We start from the raw sequence: 22,360 nt of genomic DNA on the forward strand, positions 1-22,360 counted from the left end.
TTCTCAGCATGATAAATATATCACATATACTGAATGTTATCTTGATTAGAATCTGATTCGATTCACGAGTCGGTTCTTTTATGTGAACACAGAGAGCCGACTCTTTTTTATGTGAACACCGAGAGCCGACTCATTTTTATGTGAACACCGAGAGCCGACTCATTTTTATGTGAACACAGAGAGCCGACTCATTTTTATGTGAACACAGAGAGCCGACTCATTTTTATGTGAACACAGAGAGCCGACTCATTTTTATGTGAACACCGAGAGCCGACTCTTTTTTATGTGAACACCGAGAGCCGACTCTACTTTATGTGAACAGAGAGCCGACTCTACTTTATGTGAACAGAGAGCCGACTCTACTTTATGTGAACAGAGAGCCGACTCTTTTTTTATGTGAACACCGAGAGCCGACTCTCCTTTATGTGAACTCATTTTTATGTGAACACAGAGAGCCGACTCATTTTTATGTGAACACAGAGAGCCGACTCATTTTTATGTGAACACAGAGAGCCGACTTATTTTTATGTGAACACAGAGAGCCAACTCTCCTTTATGGGAACACCGAGAGCCGACTCTTTTTTATGTGAACACCGAGAGCCGACTCTACTTTATGTGAACAGAGAGCCGACTCTCCTTTATGTGAACACAGAGAGCCGACTCTTTTTTTATGTGAACACCGAGAGCCGACTCTCCTTTATGTGAACTCATTTTTATGTGAACACAGAGAGCCGACTCATTTTTATGTGAACACCGAGAGCCGACTCTCTTTTATGTGAACACAGAGAGCCGACTCTCGTTTATGTGAACACCGAGAGCCGACTCTCTTTTATGTGAACACCGAGAGCCGACTCTCGTTTATGTGAACACCGAGAGCCGACTCTCTTTTATGTGAACACAGAGAGCCGACTCTCCTTTATGTGAACACAGAGAGCCGACTCATTTTTATGTGAACACTGAGAACAGACTCATTTTTATGTGAGCACAGAGAGCCGACTCATTTTTATGTGAACACAGAGAGCCGACTCATTTTTATGTGAACACCGAGAGCCGACTCATTTTTATGTGAACACCGAGAGCCGACTCTCTTTTATGTGAACACAGAGAGCCGACTCATTTTTATGTGAACACAGAGAGCCGACTCTACTTTATGTGAACACAGAGAGCCGACTCTCTTTTATGTGAACACCGAGAGCCGACTCTCTTTTATGTGAACACAGAGAGCCGACTCTCCTTTATGTGAACACAGAGAGCCGACTCATTTTTATGTGAGCATTGAGAACAGACTCATTTTTATGTGAACAGAGAGCCGACTCTCCTTTATGTGAACGCAGAGAGCCGACTCTCCTTTATGTGAACGCAGAGAGCCGACTCTCCTTTATGTGAACGCAGAGAGCCGACTCTATTTTATGTGAACACAGAGAGCCGACTCTATTTTATGTGAACACAGAGAGCCGACTCTATTTTATGTGAACACAGAGAGCCGACTCTCTTTTATGTGAACACAGAGAGCCGACTTATTTTTATGTGAACACAGAGAGCCGACTCTATTTTATGTGAACACCGAGAGCCGACTCTTTTTTATGTGAACACAGAGAGCCGACTCTTTTTTATGTGAACACAGAGAGCCGACTCATTTTTATGTGAACACAGAGAGCCGACTATTTTTTTATGTGAACACAGAGAGACGACTCATTTTTATGTGAACACAGAGAGCCGACTCTCTTTTATGTGAACACAGAGAGCCGACTCTCTTTTATGTGAACACAGAGAGCCGACTCTCTTTTATGTGAACACAGAGAGCCGACTCTCTTTTATGTGAACACAGAGAGCCGACTCTCTTTTATGTGAACACCGAGAGCCGACTCATTTTTATGTGAACACAGAGAGCCGACTCTCCTTTATGGGAACACCGAGAGCCGACTCTTTTTTATGTGAACACCGAGAGCCGACTCTACTTTATGTGAACAGAGAGCCGACTCTACTTTATGTGAACAGAGAGCCGACTCTACTTTATGTGAACAGAGAGCCGACTCTTTTTTTATGTGAACACAGAGAGCCGACTCTCCTTTATGTGAACTCATTTTTATGTGAACACAGAGAGCCGACTCATTTTTATGTGAACACCGAGAGCCGACTCATTTTTATGTGAACACCGAGAGCCGACTCTCTTTTATGTGAACACAGAGAGCCGACTCTCCTTTATGTGAACACAGAGAGCCGACTCATTTTTATGTGAACACTGAGAACAGACTCATTTTTATGTGAACACAGAGAGCCGACTCATTTTTATGTGAACACAGAGAGCCGACTCATTTTTATGTGAACACAGAGAGCCGACTCATTTTTATGTGAACACCGAGAGCCGACTCTCTTTTATGTGAACACAGAGAGCCGACTCATTTTTATGTGAACACAGAGAGCCGACTCATTTTTATGTGAGCATTGAGAACAGACTCATTTTTATGTGAGCACAGAGAGCCGACTCTCTTTTATGTGAACACCGAGAGCCGACTCATTTTTATGTGAACACAGAGAGCCGACTCTTTTTTATGTGAACACAGAGAGCCGACTCTCCTTTATGTGAACACAGAGAGCCGACTCTCTTTTATGTGAACACAGAGAGCCGACTCATTTTTATGTGAACACAGAGAGCCGACTCTCTTTTATGTGAACACCGAGAGCCGACTCTACTTTATGTGAACGCAGAGAGCCGACTCTATTTTATGTGAACACAGAGAGCCGACTCTATTTTATGTGAACACAGAGAGCCGACTCTTTTTTATGTGAACACAGAGAGCCGACTCTTTTTTATGTGAACACAGAGAGCCGACTCATTTTTATGTGAACACAGAGAGCCGACTATTTTTTTATGTGAACACAGAGAGACGACTCATTTTTATGTGAACACAGAGAGCCGACTCTCTTTTATGTGAACACAGAGAGCCGACTCTCTTTTATGTGAACACAGAGAGCCGACTCTCTTTTATGTGAACACCGAGAGCCGACTCATTTTTATGTGAACACAGAGAGCCGACTCATTTTTATGTGAACACAGAGAGCCGACTCATTTTTATGTGAACACCGAGAGCCGACTCTCTTTTATGTGAACACAGAGAGCCGACTCTCCTTTATGTGAACACAGAGAGCCGACTCTCCTTTATGTGAACACAGAGAGCCGACTCTCCTTTATGTGAACACAGAGAGCCGACTCATTTTTATGTGAACACTGAGAACAGACTCATTTTTATGTGAACACAGAGAGCCGACTCTCCTTTATGTGAACACAGAGAGCCGACTCTCTTTTATGTGAACACAGAGAGCCGACTCATTTTTATGTGAACACCGAGAGCCGACTCTCTTTTATGTGAACACCGAGAGCCGACTCTACTTTATGTGAACGCAGAGAGCCGACTCTCCTTTATGTGAACGCAGAGAGCCGACTCTCCTTTATGTGAACGCAGAGAGCCGACTCTATTTTATGTGAACACAGAGAGCCGACTCTATTTTATGTGAACACAGAGAGCCGACTCTATTTTATGTGAACACAGAGAGCCGACTCTATTTTATGTGAACACAGAGAGCCGACTCTTTTTTATGTGAACACAGAGAGCCGACTCTTTTTTATGTGAACACAGAGAGCCGACTCATTTTTATGTGAACACCGAGAGCCGACTATTTTTTTATGTGAACACAGAGAGACGACTCATTTTTATGTGAACACAGAGAGCCGACTCTCTTTTATGTGAACACAGAGAGCCGACTCTCTTTTATGTGAACACCGAGAGCCGACTCATTTTTATGTGAACACCGAGAGCCGACTCATTTTTATGTGAACACCGAGAGCCGACTCATTTTTATGTGAACACAGAGAGCCGACTCATTTTTATGTGAACACCGAGAGCCGACTCTCTTTTATGTGAACACAGAGAGCCGACTCTCCTTTATGTGAACACAGAGAGCCGACTCTCCTTTATGTGAACACAGAGAGCCGACTCTCCTTTATGTGAACACTGAGAACAGACTCATTTTTATGTGAGCACAGAGAGCCGACTCATTTTTATGTGAACACTGAGAACAGACTCATTTTTATGTGAACACAGAGAGCCGACTCATTTTTATGTGAACACTGAGAACAGACTCATTTTTATGTGAACACAGAGAGCCGACTCATTTTTATGTGAACACTGAGAGCCGACTCATTTTTATGGGAACACTGAGAGCCGACTCATTTTTATGGGAACACTGAGAGGTGTTTTTGTAGGTGTTCATCAGGATAAATAGAAATGACTTCTTAATGAAGCACAGACACTGCAGGCAGAGATGCTCACTGCAGTCGTCAATATCAATTTGTAGTTCCTTGCTGATTTTACAGTTATTTACATAGATTTTATAAAATGTCATGTAACGTAATCCTGTTTTTTGTTCATTGGAAGGTAGAGTAAGATGAAACCAAACAATTTCAGCCATACCTAGGCAAAGGGAATCTTAAATATTTAAAAATCTGTCCGGTTTTGGAATAAAAAGCAATGAGCCATTTTGGAGCCGAAAGAGTCGACTCTTCTTATTGGTGAGTTGAGCCGATTGATTTGACTCACTGAGAAGGATCAGAATTCTCGTCAGTATCCTGAGGGACTGATGCTGATACAGGTCAAGGTTGGCAGGTCTACTTGGAAAAAAATCACAACAATGCCCTTTTAAAATTCCAAACATGCCCCTGCAAACTGCTTTTCAAGTCGGACGTATCACTCTTTTTTAAAATTTAGTAATATTTAAAAGTAATGTCATATAAGAGCAACTGATTTGAAACATTAATAGTTTACGTCTTACTAATAGTTCATTTTTTTTTTTTACTTTCACCAAGGTCCTAAAATAATGATGTATTATTTCCTAAATTGCCATAAATAAAGAAAAGCTATGACAACCTATACCAATTCCAATGGTCTACTGTATACCATTAATACAGTAAAAGGAGAATAGACTCAAGAGACATGCGTATGGCAGGAGACACCTCGCAGTGCATGTTTTAATATGAGGATCTAATTAAATTAATGTATACCAAACTCCCAATCCACAGACACCCCTACATTTGGGGTAAGAGAGAAAATGAATGCATGTTGCTGTGCTTTAATCAGTCACTGTTGTATGTTGTATGTATTTTGCTTTTCAGAAAAATGAGTCATTGTGAGCTGGAAGAGGTGACAAAACACATCAATGACAAGATTTCACTCGTCAAGAGGCTCTTAGAGCTGCGAGCAGTAGGTATGACTCATTATGCTTCTTATTTATTTAATATCAGCAATTTTTTTTTATTTTTGAATGGTTTACTAAATGGCTTTTATTATTTTCTCAGCAAAAGATCCAGATAAGCGGGCATATCTGCTCAAAATCGAGCAGGATGTCAATGCCATAAACGGGCTTCTCGACCGGTTTGAGAGATACGTCACTCAGCAGAGGGACCTGCTAAAGCATCTGCAGGTTTAAAACTATCACCTCTTACATTGTAATATAGTAAAATAAATTTTTAACATGGCACATGTAAGACTTAATGCACATGTTATCAAACGTCCACTTTTATCAGAAAGGACAGTAAGAGACCGAACATAACCGCGCCATGCATTTATATATTATCTATCCGTAACTGATGCTTTTGTTTATAGTGAAAATTTGAACTGTATACCAGGCCTTCATTATCTTCTCCTCTGCAGGACCTGGACATGTTCTTCCAGGAGGATGAGCAGAATGCGCGGCATCTATTAGAGAACATCCCACCACACATGCCTCGCAAAGGAGGGCAGCCGACAGCCCAGTAAGATCACACACTCTTTAATGGGACACTGTGTATCTGTGTATGCTTTTGGCCATATAGTGTACAATATCATCACTAGTATGAATGATATTGTGATGGAAAAGTGGAATATCAGTATAGGTCTATCGAGTAACCTGTTTGTTTCTCAGAGGAGGACAGACGGCGGCTCCCGGCAAGCAGGCAGAAGTGAATTCAGCCCCCCAGGAGCAAGAACAGCCCAGGAAGCCCCCACGGAGCCAGATTAAAGAGATGGAGTTCATCACAGTGCAGGAGTTCGACGGCATCCCACAGTGAGTCTCACACGAGCATCTGAACCTACACTAATCCAAACAGCACTGCTTGGTAATTCATTTAAATACAGGACTAAACATATCCTGGCTGAGTGTGTTTGCTGTGATAAGAACTCTGGAGACACCCACTGGAGTTTATCACGTGGTGACTTGGAAGATACAAGCAGTAAATCAATACTAGAAAGTTTTAAAAAAGTAACCAACCATGAGACAGCAAGTTTGTTTTATTGGCAGTTCACAAACACAAACACAGCCAACACTGCCAAAAAAATACAGAGAAGTGAAAAAGGAGGTCTCCAGAGCTATTATTATTATTATTATTATTATTATTATTATTATTTTTTTTTTTTACATGTGATGGAAATCACAGCCTCAATAACTCAAAATCAAGTAGCCTACAAATAATATCAACTTGAATCTAATGCCAAAGTATGTTGTGTGAATAGAAAGTTCAGGGAAAAGTTAAATAATGTAAATAATGAGTCTAATATTTGAATAGATGGATTGTGTTCATAAATTAAATCTGTACTGAGGGAGTCACTATCTTTGCTGCAAAAAATAAATAAATAAATAGATAGATAGATAGATAGATAGATAGATGTGACTCATAACCTAAAGCAAATTTCTTGGAAGTTTCATGTATAAAGCGCAGAGATGTGTGTGGTAAATCTAACCAGAATGAAAAAAGTTTGTTTCTATGGTAACAGTGTAATACGTGAGATACGCCATTACATGTTTAGTGTCTACCCATAACCTGTTCTTCACCTCTGCCTCTTCCGTTCCACCTCTTACTTATACAATAAAGTATGTTGATTATTTTCTCTAAACAGACAGAACAGAGAGTTTGTGTCTTAATTTTAAGTTACTTTTCTGATAACTTCTCACTTTTACAGGTACATGAAGGGACGCGTGACGTATGACCAGCTAAACTCTGCTGTAAAAAGCATCAACACGGCCGTCACTGGGAAATATAAAATCCTTCAGCAGCCTGTCAAGAGCCTGAGTAACGCAGCTCGTAAGCTCCATCAGCGCTTTAAAGACCAGGAGACCAAGGACACTAAAGGTACCTTTAATGATCACCTAAACCTGATTCCCCTAAAGTCTAATGAGCGTTATTATTTAAAACTAATACAGGTTGTGCTGCATCACTGTGGGGTCCGGGGTCAGATTGGACTGTTTAACCACCATGCGTTTTCATTTCCTCTAAAAGAAAAACTGTAGATGTGTGAAATTGTGTAATTGATCTCGTAACAAAGGTCATTAATCCCACTTGATGCCTTAACAAGCTCTAAGTGGTGATCCATCATGCCTTGTTTTCTTTTTTTATTCCTTTTATTTTCTCCCTCTGTCACTTTCTCAAGGTGATTTGTTGGTATTAAAAAACAGCAGTGCATTTGTAATGTGAAAACGCAGTAAAAAAAAATTAATAGTCATTAATAAGACAAAAAAATCCTGCCTGTTACCAAGAATCCACACAATGCAACGTTCTCTATCCTGAAGAATTTCCCATGTTGGAAAACTTAGTTACAGCGTTACATCTGACTGTTGCAAAGTGTTCCATGGGTGTGAGGGGCATACTCGCCCTCCTATCAATCACAACGACACTAGCCAATCGTAGGTGTTTGTAAGCTCATCCATGTGGAATGCATGAGGACGGGTAGCGCTTTCCTCCGAGTGTGTTACGCTGCCCCGTGACGGTTTGAAAAGGTGCCGTTGCCAGCTTCGTGTGTCTCGGAGAAAGGACGTGTTAGCCTTCACCCTCCTCGGTTGGTAGCTGTCGAATGAAAGGGGAGAACTGACTGGGGGGTGGGAATTTGCCAAAACTAAATTAGGGAGAAAAATTGGAGGAAAATCCAAAATCATCTTTAATCAGTTTATTATTAGACTTAAACTACGTGGATTGTCCACCACGTGAATTCGCTGTGACCATAGAAACGATAACATACCAGAACAAGCGCATTAATATAATATATTGTCTTGCAGCTAGTGTGTGTTGTAGACAATATATTGTCTTGCAAGTGTGTGTGGTCACTTCCAGCCTGTCTGACCGTGGTGTATGTGTGAGAACATAGTGTTCTAACTCTAAAAGATGTCCTCACTTCTTCAGATCTGTGAGGTTGATAAATTAAGTGTTGATCTTTCTTTACTCATCCAGCTTTTCTGTTCTTCCTGCTCAGTTGTTTACTCTGTCTCTGTGTGTTTGTCTCTCACCCCTGTCCTCCATCAGGTCAGTTCTTTGTGGTGGAGGAGGACCTGCGTGAACTGGCTCAGCTGAAGGTGGATAAGCGTTTTGTGGGTATGTTGAACATGCTGAGACACTGCCAGAGATTAAAGGAGCTGCGAGGAGGTGGTCTGACACGCTACATGCTGCTGTGATCCTCACGTCAGGAAACCAGTGAATGTCCATGCTTCAGATTTATATTAATAAGAGAGGCATGCATTGGTTTAGGATCTACACGTGCAGAAAGAACTGCTGCTCAAACACATGCTGGTGTCTGTGAGTTCTCCTAAAGCTCTCCAAAGACAATCATGTTCCACCTGTAATAGCATTGTGGGCTTCTTCTGAACATCCTCCCAAAGACCTTCACATCACAACTGCTGTCAAAGTGCATCATTTTTTCATGTTTTTTTTCACATTTTAATGTACATTTATAATTCTGTAAATAAATTTATTAACACAAGTTTAACTTCTGTTGTTTTTTGTTTTCAATTTTCTCCCAGTTTGGTCACTTGCCAATTCCCATTTCGACTTGCTGCTCATGCTGCATCACAGGGTAGGCCATAACACGCTCAGAGGAAAGGACTATCTACCCTCTTCCTCATACTTGAGCTGACAGATGCCTGTGATTGGCTAGTGTTGCTGTGATTGACAGGGGAAAGAGTACAGCCAAGTTTGCTCTTTTGGATGATTGTGGCATTGTCAGGACTCGTGATCTCCTGATGATAGAGCCTGATGATGGTTCTTCTGTTGCTCCACTCAGGAGCCTGCTGAAATATATGCAAGTCTCAGCCCATGACTAACTTTGAGGTAAAGGGACCTTTGTATGCATTTAATTTGGGCTAAACTAGAGCTCTTTCAGGTTTCTCAGGAGGTGCTTCACTGAAATGGAGAGGAGTGTGTTCCAGTGGGTGAGCTGAACTTGGCTTTGTGATTGTCACCGAGTCATCACCCGTTCACCCCGCTGTGAGGGCTCTAATGCTGGAGTTGAGGGATTGCTAACTCTGCCTAAGGCACTCAGACTTTCCCCTACAGAAACTATGTTGCTATCCCTCTCTATTGTCTGGATGCGCACCTCTAATGCAGCAATTAGAAAACAATAGTGCAAAATTATTGATGGAAAAAGAAAAAACGGTATAGTTTAGCTGATAGATCTATTGGTGTTGATGTTTTCTTGGCAACCATATAAGTGGGTGAAAAGTTCATTTCCCTGTATCTCATCATCTTCAACTCTTACACCAGACTTGCCTAATTTTTCACCCATTGTCTATGAGGAGTTACATTTCAACATGGTCGGTTAGACATTCACAGGTTTGCTGCGTTAGAATTATCTCGCTGTTCACAGAGGAGACCAAACCAGATGGGTCACGAGACTCGTGGGAGAACTACACAGTGCAATGACGAGCCCCTTATCATCGCTGGTAAGTTTATTGGTAGGTTTTCCATAGTTCCATACTTTTTTCCCTAAACATGGATTCTGTGGCTTCAGGTGTGTTTTCTTGTTTGTGCCCAGTTGAAGAACCCTGTGCTTGTTGGAGTCGTTTTGGTCACAGGTATTGGGGGGACGTTCCATTACGGCTTCCACATTTCTGTCCTCACCGCACCGTCAGCCGTGAGTAGCAGTGTGTGCTCCTGTTTTGGAGCGAAGAACTGTTTGTGCTTATCATTTAGTTGAATGTGGTATAAGGGAAAAGCTCAAGGATCTGTTACAGATAGGTCAAGCATCCATCAAATCTACTTTTTAAGTTTTTCTTTTTTCATTAGCATTCTCTTCTAAAAAATGAATTTTAAAGTATTTATTGATTTAATGGATTTACATTACTTATTTATACTTATTATATTTCATATTTAATTTCTCTGTTCAGTGCTTTTCTGACATTTTCTGTTCTCTTATATATTTTTATTTCAATTTTAAAGTACTTTGGTTTTTTTTTTAAATGTATTTTTTATTTTAAAATGCTTTCAATTTTTAAATAACCTGATAACACTGGATGGCCTGCGCTGATCTGGGGTCAGGTCTCCACATAAGTGTCTGTTAAAGGTGCAATTTGTAATGTTTAAACATGTATTTAGACCTGTAATAATAATAATAGCATTTTAAAATGTATCTTAGAAAAAAAGGCTTTCATTTTTCTGGATTGGAAATTAGCTCGGCCCTAATTGAAACAAAGCTGCTCCACTTTGCCACTTTTATCAGAAATTCAATTCCATTGCAGTTTCAATTAATCAGGCAGCAGAGGGCGCTAAACATTACAAACTGCCCCTTTAAGGCTGTATAAAAGGCACAGAGTGACTGTAGTTCAGCATTTGGCTGCTGTAATTAATCATTCTGCTTGTGTTTGTCAGTACATTAAAGAACTGGTGAACAGCACATGCGTGCAGAGATATGGCCTCTCTCTGGAGCACTGGCAGCTCTCGCTTATCTGGTCCTTCATTGTCTCCACGTACTGCATCGGGGGTTTGTTAGGCTCCCTGTGTGTCGGGCGCATTGCTGTAACCTACGGCAGGTAAAAATATCCCGTTACAACCTCAAGAGTGGATATACACAGGTTTACAATCACTTTTTGGTTAAAAAAAAAAGATGACAGCAGGAGTGTAAATGATGCATACAATTAGATTAAGAGATAAAGGACAATCATGAACATAATTTAACTAACATAACTAACTGCAACTAATGTAATTTATCTTATAAGTATGACAAGCTAATTATGTACATTAATACAGACTAGACATAAGTGAGTACATGTTCTCTCCTGATAAAGTCCCTGCTGATGAAGCATATTGAAAGTTTTTGCCTAATTTTAGCTATGTGCTGTGATGTTCATTCTTCGCACATATCTCTGGTTAAAGTAGACATGCAGTTTGTGCACTGCTAAACTGCTGGCTTTAACGACAACGAAAGAAGCTAACACCAAACACGTTCCTGCCTGAACTGCATTCAGGGTAACTGTTATTTTTTAGCTGAACTGCACCTTTAGTGTCATGGCAGTTGAAGGGTGATGGTGGTGGGGGTTCATGATTGAAGTTCCTGGTGCAGCATTTTAATCAGAGGTACCATCACATCAGAATGAATCATGAGCATTGCAACCATCAGTTTTTTTTTTCCTCAAGCAGATAATGCATGTGGAAGATATAGTAGCAGTATAAATCTGGAAGCTCAGAGCCGGTGTGTGTGTGTGTGTGTGTGTATGGGGTGGGAGGAAGACCCAGTCACACTGATGAGTTACAGACATCTTACAGCATGTGTGAGAGGAAAATTGAATAATAATTAAGCTGATGTGTTAATCTGTGAATCTCTCTTCCACTCGGATGCGGCCTAGGTGTAAATTTTGGCAGCACTTTGCTGAGCGGAGTGTGATTCACTGAGCAACTGATTGACGTCAGGAGAGACACAGTGGTGTATAAATGCATTTATATACTGAGGAGCAAAATTAAATCAGGTGCTGATCTCTTCATCTTAGGCAAAACGTGTCAGATTTGGCTGGCTGCAGATTAGGGTTGTTCTGGTGTCATGGTTTCTGCACTTAGTCACGGTGTGTGATCGGATGGTTAACACTCCTTTGACTTTTTCAGAATACAGATTTTATGGAAGTCGTTCTAAGAAAGAACAAAATATTTTTCCCGATTGGTTTCTTGCTTCATATACAAGGATGCAGAGCCTTTGTACAAAGTTTTGGAATATATTTTTCCTTTCTTTTTTTACCACTGTCTTGTTTGTATTTTATATAGTCACACCGTGAAACTGTGATATTTTTAGACTAGGAAATTTCAAACTCTAACACGCTAACTACTGCAAACCTTTTCTTTCTACATAGTTTTACTATTCCTAATTATTTTTGGTGCCTCTTTTTTTAAGACAATGATCCCTAATAACAGTCCTACACTGAATCAGATTCTTAACTCACATGACTCATATTCTGCATTCCGACGTCCGACTAGGGAAAAATCCAAAGAAAACCCCCCTCAGCTCGGAATTCCTACTTGGAAATGCATGGAAAGTCTCCTCAACCCCGAGTTCAGTACGTGACGCCAAATGACGCCAACATGGCTGCTCAGGGCATCAACAGTAAACAAAGTAGCTCTTCTTTACTTTTAAATGACTTATGCTATGTGTATGAGTATTTACTTTAGCTCAATCAGCATTCAGATACTCTACATTCACTTTGTTCAGTCTATACCACTGACTATACAGTTTGCTGTTTTGAGGAGGTAATTAAACAGCACTCATTGCAGTTAGCTGCTGAGATGAACATGGAAGCGTCCATGTTTTTCCCCCCACTTTGCCACTTAAATGTGTAAACATGGACTCCATCTGCTTTTTTACAAAATCATTTCACAATGTCATAGCTTCACAATGTCATTTGGGCATGTGTTTATGCGGAAGATTTTGGGTGAGATAGACTTCCATAACTAGCTACATTATCTTTTAGTGCAAAACCAAAGATATAAGACACAAAAGCATGTTGTCTAGAGACAGTTTGTTGAGGTATTTCTTTAATAACCAGGATTACTAGATCTTAAGAGAAGGAAAAAAGCTAAAGTGTGATGGATTGACCACTGATCTACACTCAGTGGCCAGGTTCTCAGGCCTACTTATGATACAAGTGTATAATTACTGAATATATGCCATGTTTACAAGCCTTAGGAATTCAACTGAATATCCTCCTCATTGTTTTATACACTACATGAGCACAATAAAATTGTTTTAATATTGCACAACACCACAACCCTGCTGCATCGAATCTAGTTGTAAATTTTTGTGTTTACTGTTTACGGGTTTCTAATCAGCTTCTCATCCTGTTGCTCTGTAATCAGGAAGAGATGCCTCATGCTGAACAACGTGGTGGCCATCTGTGGAGCCTTGCTGATGGTGCTGAGCAAATCGGCACACTCGTTCGAGATGATCATGGTGGGACGCCTCGTCTACGGCATCAACTCAGGTCCGCTGCAAAAAATTCCAATAATTGGTTATACTGTGATATTTAAGATTACTATATTTTTTAACGTGGACAGACTTTGTCCAAGCTTTCTGATGGCTATCTATCTTTCTTTCTTTGGACAAATTTGTAACATCTTTACACATGTCCTTATTACAAAAGACAAGCTTATAACTGTTCAGTGGAGAAGAGTTTTATTAAAGTTTGAGGAATAGGGTGAACAGAAATGTATCAGAATGTGAAATATAGTTACAATATTTCATTATAGATACAAATGGATTTTATTCGTAAATGGTTTGCTGGAGTATTTACATAAGATATGCGGTGTTCATGAAAATCCAGTTAGTTCGGAAAAATGATTGTATCTTACAAGATTTAATAGCTTATTTCAATTTTACAAACAAGCATTTAATGAAAATTTTGTGAAAACAATTCAGAACAACGCCATAAATTAAGACAAATAAGACTAGCTATTCAATTAGAAGTAATGGCACCCTATAAAAGGAGGAATAATTAGTGTGCGTTTGTGGTAGCTGACCTGCTGCAATGGCTGGAAGATTTAGCACATGCCGGACTTAAGCGGCGCTCTTTCACGATTTAGTCGCCATTTTATTATTTTCAGATCTCTGTGAGCTTTGCCTTTTATGGACTTTTATGGGCAGAGCTAATGGGATTGCACTTGGTACACACTTGAGTAGGAAGAAAATCAGTTAAACTTTTGTAATTCTGGTGGGAATCTTATGCATACAACTTTACTAGAAGGTTAATTTTGTGTGTGTGTGTGTGTGTGTGTGTGTGTGTGTGTGTGTGTGTGTGTGTGTGTGTGTGTTGCAGGCGTGGCTCTGACGGCCCACACCATGTATGTGCTGGACTGCTCCCCCAAAAATTTAAGAGGTATGATCGGAGCGTCTGTGGGCAGCTTTGTCTCACTGGGGAAGTTTTTCGGCCAGCTGCTCGGCATCGGGTGAGACATGTGACGTCATGGTTGCGATTGCGACATCATCTATGAGAGCATGCATGATCTATTAATACGTTTTCCAAGGCTGTATACAGTAGAAAGAAACCATAGATGATGTCATTCTATCCACAGTGATCTGAGGAAAAGTGTGAATATCTGTGTGTGTATTGTGTGTGTAGGTATATTGTGTAACGTGCTGCTAGAGGTGGGCGATGTTGCCATCTGATAATATTAGGATATGATATTTTGTAACCACATAACAATGAAAAATGGTTTGAAAATTTTTAATTCCACCTCAAAACATTAATTGTGTAGTGCAGCTAACCGGAACAGATGACTACTCTTAGACATGTTTGTTTCTGGTTATGCATCATTAGCATGAGGGACTCGTGCTTACATGCTTATATCGGAGTATTGTAATGTGGCAAAAATGATGTCCTAGATTAGCATTAAGGGTGTGTGTGTGTGTGTGTGTGTGTCTGTGTGTGTGTGTGTGTGTGTGTGTGTGTGTGTGTGTGTGTATAGTGAGATATTGGGAACAGAAACATTGTGGCCCTTCTTGCTGGCCTTTAGTGCCTTGACTGCTCTTCTGCAGTTTGTCTCTCTGTACTTCCTGCCCGAGTCTCCACGCTTCCTGCTCTTAGACCGGGGAGACAAATCTGCCTGTGAGAAGGGTGAGACACACACACACACACACACACACACACGCTTACTTTCATTACGACAGTGTGGTGAAGCAATTCTGAGCTTGTTCATGATTTACGTGTGTGTGTGTGTGTGTGTGTAGCTCTGCAGCAGCTGCGAGGTCCTCATGCTGACAACAGATTAGAGGTGGAGGAGATGCTGAAGGAGCGTGCGGCCCTGCAGGGTGTGAGGAACCACAGTGTGCTGGAGCTCCTGCTCGCCCGCTCCGTCCGCTGGCAGCTACTCACCGTCGTCACCAACTTCATCACACTGCAGCTGTGTGGCATCAACGCTGTGAGTCTTACACACACACACACACACACACACACACACACAGCCATGATGACAATGTTATGTTATAGAAAATCTGCGTAAATAATACAGGGCGTACGTTCTGAAATAATAATTGAGCTTATTCAAATTGGTTCTAAGAAGAAATTTTATCTCACTCCTGTTCAGTGATTATAGTTACCTACAGGTCCAGTATGCTCTCTGTTTTTACAGGTTTATCTGTATGCGACTGATGTGTTCCGCGCAGCAGGAATCCCAGCACACAACTTACGCTATGTGACTATGGGGACGGGGTTGTGTGAATTCTCCACTGCAGTCATCTCTGTAAGCCTTCATACTCATACACACACTCACATGTGTTTCAGGTGTAAATCATAAAATTATTAGTGAGTAAAAGCTGCAGTGTGTTTCCCAGTCCCGTATTTTGTTATCCGGAAATGTCCTTGAACAAGCTGAAACGTGGTAGCTAATGAAATGTAAGTCATGTCAACAAAAATTCAGCAAGATATTGGCCAGTGTGAGTGGTGCTGTTTTCTAATCACATCACATATAAAACATTTGGCATCTTTATTGTGTCGTGATATGAGTTTCTACATACCTGCGTATTCCATGCACGCGTGTATTCCATAATTGTCGCATCACGTGAATCAAAAAAATTTTCTTCCTCTGGTTGTTGAACGTTGTAGTCCGCTGGTCAAATACAAATAAAAATATGAAGAGCTGGGGTTGATTGTAGCAAAGTTAGCTTGGCTAGGCTAGGGTAATTAATTTAATTTAATTTAATTTAATTTAACGGTGAAATCGACTGTTGCTCCTCACCTGCGTGTGGTTTTAGGGATCACATGTAACTTTGACACAAATGATGAAAATGTAAATCCAAATGGAGCCATTGTTTTGTGTGTGTATTTTAGGGGTTGGTGATTGAGCACACAGGGAAGAAGTTACTGATGGTTCGGGGTTATGTGGGCATGTCTGTTGCACTGCTCCTCCTCACACTCACGCTGTACCTGCAGGTCAGTTGCACCTCACCTTCACCCTCACTGTCCGCCTCACCCTCTCCTCACCCTCACCCTATCCTCACCCTCACCTCCACCCTATCCTCACCCTCACCTCTCTGCGTGTTAAATGATCACACTGTGACTCTGATGTTGAAGGTGCACGTGTCATGGATGCCGTACTGCAGCATGGTGCTCATCTTCGTCTTCATCATCTCCTTCTGCAGCGGACCAGGTGCGGACTAAGTGCACTTACATGACCGTTAGCATGTAAACCATTTGGAATTGTGGCCCTCAGTAGTTCTAGTACATCATATAGATATTAATAGTGCACTACATGTCACTTAGTCTCTCAGAGTGAACACACTACTCACAGTGCGATTTTGAGACATGATTCGCGTGTTTCCCTTTTCACACTCTTCTCTCTCCATCTCTGTGTGAAACAGCTTGTATAACGGCGCCCCTGCCTGGTGAGCTTTTCACCCAGTCCTTTCAGTCAGCAGCGTTCACTGTGGCCTGCACTCTGAACTGGGCGGGGCTCTTCTTCGTGGGAATGGTGTTTCCTCTCATAGTGGTGAGTTTATTAAACTCTCACACTGACCAAACATGCGGAATGGCTCCATAGAGAAACATTACAATCCTTAATATTACATCTTTTTTTTTTTTTTTTTGGTTCAGTGTTGTGTTTCTCAGATTGGTCATTAAAAATACAGTGCACAGGTTAAAAATAGAGAAAAATTATTATTGAATCAGAGGAGACAGTATTCCTATGTACGCACTAGCAATCCACAAGTTGCTTATATTACTTGTAGATATACTCTGAGCGTATATCCTATTATATAACACACTAATCAGTGTGAAAATTGTTTGAGTTGCATGTTACGTGCTTGGCTTTGTACTAGCTTCCTTGGCAAATGATCAAGCAAGCTATCTGTATTAGCTACATGCACTTACCAGAGGCACCAACTATCTCTGCTACTTCCTTTCAAGCTTTATTTTTCCTTTGTAATGTTTCTATACACATATAATGAGAGCTCGTTTATTACAGGATAAAGTTTTTTAAAATTTTTTTATATTGTGTGTCAAACAGTAAGTGTGTACTGATTGCCAGTAGAAAGTAAAGTTGTGAGTGGGGAACAGAAGGAACCTCGGACCACACGTGCCATAGGATTGGACTGAGGAATCATTCCAGACAATCACAATCATTCAAACCCAATTTTTAAACAAATGAGAAGATTTAGATGTCACTAAAACGGTAACGGACATAGAAAATGAACTGCATTGCAAGTATGAACGTAGGATCATTGACAGTCAGAGCTCGGGTTTGGGTTAAAAGTGGTAGGAAGTTTGGAACATGCATCATACTGCAGCTCAGATACGTCCTACATCATCACGTCTGAAAGTAGTTCAGCCACAGACATGTCAGATTTCTGGTACAACTTAACACAGATCTGCACGCATCATAACAGAGAAGATTACTGACTGTCAATGATCCTACGTTCATACTTGCAAGAGACAGTTCATTTTCTATGTCCGTTACCGTTTTAGTGACATCTAAATCTTATCATTTGTTTAAAAATTGGGTTTGATGATTGTCTGGAATGATTCCTCAGTCCAATCCTATGCCACTTCAGCTGTTTGCAATAATCACCCTTATTCTCCTTATTAAAGAAGGTGAAATTGCTAAAATGTATAAAAACTCTTTAATAATAGAATTAAGAAGTGGAACAATTCAAACACTCATTGTGGGAGATCACAGAGGGACTCACCATGATAATTTTTTAGCATCAGTTCCAGAGATCATGATGTCTGGCTTTGTTAGTAGAAATGACAGGGAATTGACTTCTGCTTCCTGGCCATAGCAAGGACTACAAGACATCTGTGATTAGGACAAAACTGTAATTTGATCAGACAATTTAAAAGGTGATTATTTTTATTGTCTTCGTTCTGCATTACATTTTTTTTCCTAATCATTTTTCCGCCTCAGGAGCATTTAGACTATTTCTGCTTCCTCATCTTCTTCGCGTTCTGCTTTTCCACCGCTTTGTTCGTGTGGTTCAACGTACCCGAGACGAGGAACAAATCCCTAATGGAGATCACCGCCGAGTTCGAGAGGATGCACAGCAAAGCAAAACACTCAGAGACCAAACTCCAAGCTCTGCAAGATGCACACACGCAGATTGGACAGTGCACCAGACTCTGATTTCTGAACTGATTTCACAAACTGTAAACGTATGTAGGTGGTTTAGAAGGCAGATCAATAAAACACTATATGCTTTGAGTGCATTTTTTTAAATGTTTCTGTTTAATCAATCAGTTCTGCTCTGGCTAAAGAAAAGCTGAAAAATAAATTCCTGGTTTGGAAAAATTTGTTTTCTAGAATGACATTGCAACTCAACAACACAACCAAACAGATTTTTCTTGGGTCTTTTGTATTTTAGTAGATAAGTATTTCTGTTACAGCTCAATTTGTATTCTTGTGTTCGCCCTAAAGCAGAACTTGGAAAACTCATTTGAAAAAATCACTTGTAGAGAGTTAAAGCTAATGTTACATGAAAATATTTCATTCCAGTCATGTCAGTCTTTCACTGTCGGTAAGCCCTTTCCTCCTGAGGTGGGAATACACCCTGGATTGAGGACAGTCCTCTGCAGGGCACCATACACTCATTCACACACTCATTCACACCTAGAGACAATTTAGTGTAGCCAATCCTATTATTGGCATGTTTTTGGGAGGTTGGAGGAAGCAGGAGAACTGGGAGGAAACCCACACTGACATGTGAAGAACATGTGAAACTCTGGACAGTATAATTATAGGCTACTCTTAGAAAATAAAATTTTCATGAAATAAATACTGTATACAGATTGCACATTGGTAGTTAATGATAAAGGCCACTAGGTGGCAGCTAAACAAAAATGACTGCATTTGTTGTTGTTTTTTGTTTGTTTTTTGTTTGTTTGTTTTATTCCCAACTTCTTTATTGTTTTATATTGGAGAGTCATATTTGAATCATAAACCACAGCTACCCAAATCCAGTCCTACAGCATGTTACTAGTTAAACTCATTGTCAAGACAGACTTTAATTAATTATTATTCTGCACAATTTTAGCCTTGATCCCCTTTCCCCTGTCCACCAACAGAGCTGGACCTGGACACATTGGGTCCATTCTCAACACAGCAGTGACACTCTCATGGTTAATGAACATGTTGTTGGTGCGAGTGTGACTGCAGGGTTGAGAATAGTGTGTACTTGCTGTGCTTTCCAGATAACGCAATCTACACGTGCAAACTGCGTTGCGCTGCCCAAATTACACCCACGCCCCTCTCATGCACTGTCAACGTCACTACTGCACTGGTAGTACACATCCACTACAACAAACAATAACAACTCGACAGTGACACTACGGTGGTAATGATTAGAAAATGAAAAGGAGGGTGTGATTAGTGTACGTACAGTTCATTATTATACCACAGTGCTGCTGAATTCTTGAATCTGATTGGTCAGAAGGTGCTGATTCATTTTCAATAGCAGCAGCTTGGACAGTAGTCTCAGCTGTAATTCAAATCACAGGTTTATATTAATGTAATCATTTTTAAAAGTGTTATTGCTTTTATAGTAACTTACACAGGGACTTGCATGGTGGATGCTCCACTCAATCTAAATTTAATAATAAACAGATTATAAAACTTATATTCATTGATACGGTGCAGTTTTCTGTTAGGAGGTATTTATATAACATTTATGGAAGGAGGTTTTCAAGGTACCAAGGGTTATTTTCATTGTCAATGAAAAATTACAAAATTTATAAAATTTTGTAATTTATCTACAAAATTTGTAGATAAATTACAATCTACAAAGACTAATTAACACAACATTTAACATGTACACACATCCTACCCTCCCCACATCCCCTCACATAGTGACATTTAACCAGGAGTGGACAAGCTTAAGAAATACTTAAGAGAAAGTATAGATACTGTGTCAAAATCTTACTCAATTAAAGTGAAAAAATGAGCAAGTGAAAGTTAAATAGTTGCTAGTTTTAAATGTACCCAGGTATTAAAAAGTAAATGTCTTTAACTGGTAAGATTACGTTAATGTCTTGCTTGGCCTGAAAACATTATTCAACCTCTGTAAGTTTGCAATATTTACCATTGGCTAATTCGACTTGTCAGTTATGCTAGCTACTGGAATCAATGCTAGTCTAACCTGGTATTAGCAAAGTAAACAGGTTAACTTATATATGCTTAAATATAGCCAGTTAATGTCAGCAAACTAATGAAGCTTACCTCAGCATGCTTTCACAAAGGAGACGTCTCATTTTAGACAAGGTTTTGCTTAGTCCAGCACACGGAAACATTGAACTGAGGTAGGGCCAGGGGCGCTCATCTTCAAGTTCGACAGTCCAGTAGCTTCTCCATCCTCAGACGCACACAGATAGCTAGAGCACTAAGCTACTTTGTGTATCATGATAAGGTCACTGCAGACGACAAGCTGGTGGATTCTTGAGTTTCTTCTACATTGATGAACCTGATTGGAGCCTCTTCAAGTGATATACACAACTGATGTACAGTCACTAGCTGGAAGAGAGAAGAAGAGGTGTTTGAGATTTCTAACCAGTAATTTGAAGGTCTAAATAAAAATGTAAGGAGTAAAGTAAATGAAATTTAAAGAAAATGTAATTAAGTATGAGTACAAGTATTCAATTTCAATAATATTAAAGTATATAGTATAGTATATGCTGCAATAATACTCAATTATAGTAACACTTTCCACCCCATACCCCATACTGTACACACAAACATGCAAACAAACAAACACACGAGTGCTCACATCCTACCCTCCCATCCACCCATAAGCCACATATTGTTATTACACATATTCTTACTCATGCGCATCATTAGTTATGACACATATTGTAGTCATTGCACAAATCATTAGTTATCGTACATATTGTAGTTATTACACAAGTTCTTACTTGTGTACAAATCATTAGTTATTGCACATATTAGTTATTACACAAATTCTTACTTGTGTACAAATCATTAGTTATTGCACATATTATAGTTATTACACAAATTCTTACTTGTGTACAAATCATTAGTTATTGCACATATTGTAGTTATTACACAAATTCTTACTTGTGTACAAATCATTAGTTATTGCACATATTGTAGTCATTGCACAAATCATTAGTTATCGTACATATTGTAGTTATTACACAAATTCTTACTTGTGTACAAATCATTAGTTATTGCACACATTATAGTTATTACACAAATTCTTACTTGTGTTATTGTACAAGATGACCAGCAGCTGATGGGGTTGAGCTTTGCCAGTGATTCAGAAGGTGTCTGATCGAGAGCAGCGGCTCTGACCCTAGTTCCATCTGTAATTCAAATCAAGATTGTATATTCGAGCGCTCATTCTAATATTTGTTATTGTTTCTGTAGTAACGACTTAGACAGAGACTAGGTGTACTATGGTAGACGCTCCACATAATTTAAACAGATAAAATGCTATTTATTTTTATATATTTATTAAATGGGGAGGAACAGTGCCTTAGAGGTTAGCATGTTTACCTCACACCTCCGGGGCTGGGGGTTCGAATCCTGCATGTTCTCCCGGTCCTTTGGGGGTTTCCCCCGGGTACTCCGGTTTCCTCCCCCAGTCCAAAGCCATTGGTATTTCTAAATCATCCGCGGTGTGTGAGTGTGTGTGTGCAGTTGTGCCCTGTAATGGGTTGGCACCCCGTCCAGGGTGTCCCCCCGCCTCGTGCCCCAGGTTCCCTGGGATGGGCTCCAGACTCCCCGTGACCCTGTGTAGCATAAATTGTACAGAGACTAGATGGATGGATGGATAGTTGTTAAATAACTATTTGATACAGTGAGGTTTTTGTAAGGAGACGTTTATTTTTGTTTACTTTGCTGTAACATGGCAAGCTGCAATATTATTATTATTATTATTATTATTATTATTATTATTATTATTATTATTATTGTCATTTTAATTGATGCAAATATTAACCCTGTGAACGTGCCTAGTTAGGAATTTATCACTATTTCTTCGAAATGGCCAGGACACTCCTACAAAGTGTTATGATGAGGAGGGTGGGATTCCCTGTTGAACACGCCGCACACACGCTCATTCCTGAGTGACGCCGTGCCAGTGGGCGT

The 22,360-nt window shown here is 40.1% G+C and overlaps 2 protein-coding genes and 1 long non-coding RNA gene across 8 annotated transcripts in view; 2 read left to right on the plus strand and 1 right to left on the minus strand.

Annotated features, from left to right (window-relative positions):
- Window positions 1-8,780, plus strand: part of ska1 (spindle and kinetochore associated complex subunit 1) — a 9,286-nt gene extending 506 nt beyond the window's left edge. For 2 of the 3 annotated variants that reach the window (XM_026942788.3, XM_026942787.3), the window contains exons 2-7: window positions 5,171-5,262; window positions 5,354-5,478; window positions 5,709-5,809; window positions 5,959-6,099; window positions 6,993-7,162; window positions 8,327-8,780. In XM_026942788.3, the coding sequence (XP_026798589.2) occupies window positions 5,175-5,262; window positions 5,354-5,478; window positions 5,709-5,809; window positions 5,959-6,099; window positions 6,993-7,162; window positions 8,327-8,475 (774 nt within the window). In that variant the 5' untranslated portion in view covers window positions 5,171-5,174 and the 3' untranslated portion in view covers window positions 8,476-8,780. Of the gene's footprint in view, window positions 1-4,294; window positions 4,571-5,170; window positions 5,263-5,353; window positions 5,479-5,708; window positions 5,810-5,958; window positions 6,100-6,992; window positions 7,163-8,326 lie in introns of those variants that run through there. The other variant, XM_053241198.1, reaches the window with a different exon arrangement.
- Window positions 8,781-8,930: 150 nt separating this feature from the next.
- slc2a11l (solute carrier family 2 member 11, like) lies at window positions 8,931-18,468 on the plus strand. Its single transcript, XM_026942450.3, has 12 exons — window positions 8,931-9,738; window positions 9,831-9,929; window positions 10,664-10,824; window positions 13,133-13,257; window positions 14,089-14,218; window positions 14,738-14,886; window positions 15,000-15,190; window positions 15,401-15,511; window positions 16,099-16,200; window positions 16,342-16,417; window positions 16,629-16,756; window positions 18,170-18,468. Exons 1-12 carry the CDS (start codon window positions 9,715-9,717, stop codon window positions 18,383-18,385), a joined length of 1,512 nt encoding a protein of 503 aa, XP_026798251.1. The 5' UTR covers window positions 8,931-9,714; the 3' UTR covers window positions 18,386-18,468.
- LOC113544178 (uncharacterized) lies at window positions 15,206-22,312 on the minus strand. Of its 4 annotated transcripts, none has more exons than XR_008304443.1 (6): window positions 21,767-22,312; window positions 21,473-21,573; window positions 20,474-20,764; window positions 19,638-19,841; window positions 17,952-18,061; window positions 15,206-15,877 (listed from the first exon to the last, which is right to left on the minus strand). It is a non-coding gene; the product is annotated as an uncharacterized LOC113544178 (long non-coding RNA). The 4 variants fall into 4 exon arrangements; XR_003404484.3 differs by lacking the exon at window positions 15,206-15,877 and having other exon boundaries at window positions 17,150-18,061; window positions 19,638-19,736; window positions 19,809-19,841; XR_008304444.1 differs by lacking the exon at window positions 15,206-15,877 and having other exon boundaries at window positions 17,150-18,061; window positions 19,638-19,736.
- Window positions 22,313-22,360: the final 48 nt, after the last annotated feature.

Source organism: Pangasianodon hypophthalmus, chromosome 17 (assembly GCF_027358585.1).
Source record: "Pangasianodon hypophthalmus isolate fPanHyp1 chromosome 17, fPanHyp1.pri, whole genome shotgun sequence".
Taxonomy (NCBI): Eukaryota; Metazoa; Chordata; class Actinopteri; order Siluriformes; family Pangasiidae; genus Pangasianodon; species Pangasianodon hypophthalmus.